Here is a 4734-nt window from a genome sequence, read left to right as displayed (position 1 = left end):
CCTAGCATCTAAAGCCAGAGGCCCCGACCGAGCCACATACCGGGTCCGGGGCACAAACCGGTCCGACGCACTCACATGTGTCGTCGCCACCATCTTCCACTGGTCCATCTTCAGAGCAGATTGAGGTGCCAACCTTGGCAGGTGCCTCCGCTATCGACGCCACCATGACGCCAAACGACGACCTCCACCTACGCGAGTCCATCTCCAAGCAACGTACGCAGATCCATGCTAGGATAGGGCCGCACCACCGCCGTCACCCACCACCCACAATCACCACCCAGCCCCAAGGTTCCCGAAGCAGCGCCTTCAAGAAGGGAACGGCGCCGTGAACGCCGTCGCCGCCCAACAAAGTTAGGGCTTTCGCCCGGGAGACCTAGGGGAAGGGGAAGGGAGGGGATCAGTCCATACCAACACCTCCAAGGAGGGGAACGACGCCCTCAGGCGTCGCCGTCGACGCTGCCGGCCATGGCCGACCAGGGATTTCGCCCGAACTAGATCCCCGTCGCCAGCAGCGCCTCCTGTAGAGAACCGGCGACCCAAGGAAGCGCGGCCCGACGAGGATGACCCGCACGCTGAACAGGGGAGGAGGGGAGGCACCAGATCGCGCGCACCGGCCACCGCAGAAACGGCCGCCGGCCGCCAACGACCACCGGAACCTTCCGCCCGCGCGGCCGGGACGACAGATCCACCGCCCCGACGGCTGCTAGCCGGCCGTGCCTTGCCAATGGAGCCGCCGCTCCAGATCCGGGGTTCCCCACGCAGAGGCAGGGTAACCGAGGCCCCGCCGCCACCATCCTTGGTGCCCCAGGCTTGCCCGGCGGCTGCATCAGGCGGCGGCGAGGAAGGGAAGAGGAGGAGGGGCGGCGAGGAAGGGAAGAGGAGGAGGGGCAGCTAGGGAGGAGGAGGAGGGGCGGCTAGGGTAGGCCAAGCCGGCTTTACCGAGTGCAACACTCAGCAAAGTTTTTATGTTTTTGGCGTTCGCCTAGTATTTCTTGTACTTGACGTAGTAAGTTATTTGTGTAGTGTGTTGCACACTTGTTAGTTGTGTGCCACTGCAAGTCCATGGCCGCGTACAACATACATTTACGTGTATGTCCACCAGCCGCCCACAACTATTGTTGCCCGCGCACTGGTGCATAACTGTAGTTGCACACTCGCTTGGGCACAACTGTATGTCCATCGGCCATCAGCAACTGCAGTAGCATGCCGATCGGCCGTGCACAATTAAATTTACATATTTTAATAAAAATAAAAATAGTAAAAATTAGAAAAACAAAAAGTAGAACATGGAAAAAATAAAACTGAAAGAGAAAAAGGAAAATAAACATCAAGAAAATCCTATGCTGGTGTCAACCCGTGGTGAGATTTACTTAAATCTCATCTACTGAGAGCTAGAGGGATAAAAAAACATACAGTTCTCCTCGCACTGACTGTATATTTATTTATTTTTTTCCTTAGCCGCCTCTCTCTGTTTCTTGGAAGAGCCGTACTTGCTGGCCTTTAGCAACTTGTGCTTCTTCGTGGGTACTCCTCCTGTTATATATATGTGACACACTGACAGTGGGTTGTGTGGTCATAGGGTGATTAGGAAGAAATCTTGGGCGGCTGCAGTCCTCTCATACTTCTCATTCTGGAGGTGTATTCAGGTATGCTGGAAGTCGATTTGTTTTCTCGGTATACTCCCGGTAGGATGTAGCTCCCATGGCTGAATCGATTCGTCTTCATCTAAGATTCTCCATCGAAGGATGTATACGTTATGGGCACTTTTAAGCTTGTCTTCCTCGTAGTTCATACTTATCCCTCAAACCGCATCTATCTCAAGCGTCAAAATTCTACGTTTTTCTCGAGGGTATTCCCTCTCTGCAAGACTACAACAATCTTAATACTCCATATGACTATGCTCCTTCTAATTATGTCTCAACCCCTCTTAGCTCCTCCTAATTATGTCTCAAAAAAAATTCCTCCGAATTGGTATGCAAGTTCAAAGTGATGCATTTTCCAACTCATCTACTCGTCAATTCTTGCAGGGCAAATTATATATATTGGCATTCTGGTTGCTGATTATCGGCATGAACATGACAGCTGGTTGGGCCGCCGTGTGGTTCACTGCGGGTCTTGTTTTCATCACTGTGATCGTACTCAGGATCATAAGAGGAACAAGTATCGTTGCTCCAACCAGTGGGAAACCACCTCCACCTGTGGTGAATGGTCTTGCTTTTCTGGGACTTTTACCTAGACTTCTTACAATTGACCTTCCAGCTAAGATAAACTGCCTATACAGTAAGTATGGCAGTGTGTTCACAGTTAGTCCTTTTGGACTATGTAATGTGACCTTTCTGATCGGGCCGGAGGTCCAAGCTCACTTCTTTCAAGGGTTGGAGTCGGAGATTAATCATGGCAATCTTCTTGAGTTCCTTGTACCCATGTTTGGACAAGAGGTAGGTCAAGGCGTCGATGCGGCCACTCGGACTGAGCAGTCCCGCTTTTATCTTGATGCATTGAAGCAATCCAAATTGAGGAGACATCTTGAGTCTATGCTTCAAGAGGTGGAGGTGCGTATGCAGTATCTTGTGTGATTTCCATTCCATTCACAAGCTTTAATCAATGTACCCTGAGGAATTAATCTGCTAATTGTTATATACTACGTACTATATCACATAGAATTAATATATAGAGCAGCTTGCAAAATCCTGTCCCGGGACGTAGAATTCATAAACTTTATGGCTCTTTTCCTGGTGTTGTCTTCTGAATTGTTAACTAGCAACTAGAGAATTTACCATGGACCTTTTACCACGTCTTTTGAATTTATAAGTATGATGGATTATTTTCAACTGAGAAGAATTGTGACAGTGGAAATATTTGTCCATAATCTATCACCATACCATAAATTATATTGTGTAGAGAATTAGCTATATTTGCAAATTTCTAGTCCCACTATACCATATGTATATGTGTACAGTGCCACTTAATTACGATGTACTGATGTGTTTTTGTTGGTAGGGCTACTTTGGCAAATGGGGCCAGGAGGGCATAGTTGATTTAAAACATGAGTTTGAAGAGTTACTCATGTTGATATCAAGCCGATGTCTACTAGGAAAAGAGGTTCGGGAGAAGATGTTTGATGAGTTCTATAAACTATTCCGTGACGTCGAAAACGGAGTGAACATGATCAGTGTCTTCTTCCCATATATTCCAATTCCAGCAAACCGTCGGCGTGACAAAGCACGTCTGAAGCTCATAGAATTGCTCTCCGAAACTGTGAGGTCACGGAAGAGCTCAGTTGGGGCCGAGGAAGACGTGCTACAGAGATTGATAGATTCCAAGTATAAAGACGGCCGCTCCACAACCGAAACAGAGGTAACCGGGATGATCATTGCATTGATCTTTGGTGGAAAGCACACAAGTTCCCTTGCTTGCACTTGGACTGGAGCTTCATTACTCACTCATTCAAAGTTCTTAGCAGCTGCATCCCAGGAGCAAAAGGAAATCATGATGAAATACAACAATAAAATAGAATATGATGCCTTGCTAGAGATGAATAACCTTCATAGTTGTATTAAAGAGGCACTTCGGATAAATCCGCCAACAACAATGTTGGTTCGCAAGGCACTTAAACATTTCACAGTGCGCACTAGACAAGGCCAAGAGTATGAAATTCCCAAGGGGCATACTCTTGCAAGTCCCATAATACAAAACAATAACATGCCTTACATTTACAAGAACCCTCACTTGTATGATCCAGATCGGTTTGGTCCCGCAAGGCAGGAGGATGTAGTTGGCGGCAAGTTCTCTTACACATCTTTTGGTGGTGGAAGGCATTTTTGCAGTGGGGATGCCTATGCTTACATGCAAGTTAAAGTTATATGGAGCCACTTGCTCAACAACTTTGATCTCAAATTATTGTCTCCTTATCCCAAGACTGATTGGAGTAAGTTAATCCCAGAGCCTAAAGGAAGTATGATCGTCAGCTACAAGAGACGTCCACTGTTGGGTTAGCTTGCACCTACTTGATTATATAGCATTTGCTTGAGAGTATTGACATGTATGCTTGTGTGTTTGTGTGGGTCTATCACTTATATTAATTAGGATGGATGTATCTTTTTATGATTGTAATCATTTTCAGTAACCCGTGGATGAGCTATAATTGTGTTTGTGTGGGTCTATCACTTATATTAATTAGGATGGATGTATCTTTTTATGATTGTAATCATTTTTAGTAACCCGTGGATGAGCTATAATTGTGTTTGTGTGGGTCTATCACTTATATTTACATGCTTATTACAGATGGTTTAAGAAACCAGATTATGTTAAATCATATTACGGATGGTTATGGGTGAAACTGCCATGCTTCACTTGGGAGTATGCCAACCATCGATGACCAACACATATATGCCTATGAAAAGAACCCACATGGATATCACAAATATATTATAAAATTTTCCTTTCTCATAACTAGATTACAAGGTATCTTAAGAATAAAATCTTTGCATGGTATGTTCGTCGTGGAGTCATTCTTATTATATATATAACTTTATTACTCCCTCCGTTCCTAAATATAAGTCTTTCTAGATATTCCAATATGGACTGCATACGGAGCAAAATGAGTGAATCTACACTCTAAACTATGTCTATATACGTCTGTATGTAGTCTATATTGATATCTCTAGAAAGAGTTATATTTAGAAACAGAGGGAGTAAGAGGAATTGGCATGGAAGTACGCAATATGTCTTTTG

The 4734-nt window shown here is 45.5% G+C and overlaps 1 protein-coding gene across 1 annotated transcript; it reads left to right on the top strand.

The window, feature by feature from the left end:
- Window positions 1-2075: 2075 nt before the first annotated feature.
- On the top strand, window positions 2076-4132 carry LOC123124070 (obtusifoliol 14-alpha demethylase-like). Its single transcript, XM_044544773.1, has 2 exons — window positions 2076-2552; window positions 3001-4132. The coding sequence occupies exons 1-2, from the start codon at window positions 2076-2078 to the stop codon at window positions 3994-3996; spliced, it is 1473 nt and encodes a 490-aa protein (XP_044400708.1). The 3' UTR covers window positions 3997-4132.
- Window positions 4133-4734: the final 602 nt, after the last annotated feature.

Source organism: Triticum aestivum, chromosome 5D, assembly GCF_018294505.1.
Source record: "Triticum aestivum cultivar Chinese Spring chromosome 5D, IWGSC CS RefSeq v2.1, whole genome shotgun sequence".
In the NCBI taxonomy this organism is placed as follows: Eukaryota; Viridiplantae; Streptophyta; class Magnoliopsida; order Poales; family Poaceae; genus Triticum; species Triticum aestivum.
Note: the sequence above shows the minus strand (reverse complement) of the source record. Positions and strands in the feature narration are given on the sequence as shown.

Excerpts from the sequence above, each read along its gene's own strand:
- LOC123124070 (XM_044544773.1), top strand. The coding sequence starts at position 2,076 with ATGACAGCTGGTTGGGCCGCCGTGTGGTTCACTGCGGGTCTTGTTTTC. Across the intron at positions 2,553-3,000 it reads CTATGCTTCAAGAGGTGGAG|GGCTACTTTGGCAAATGGGG; the intron begins GTGCGTATGCAG and ends TTTTGTTGGTAG.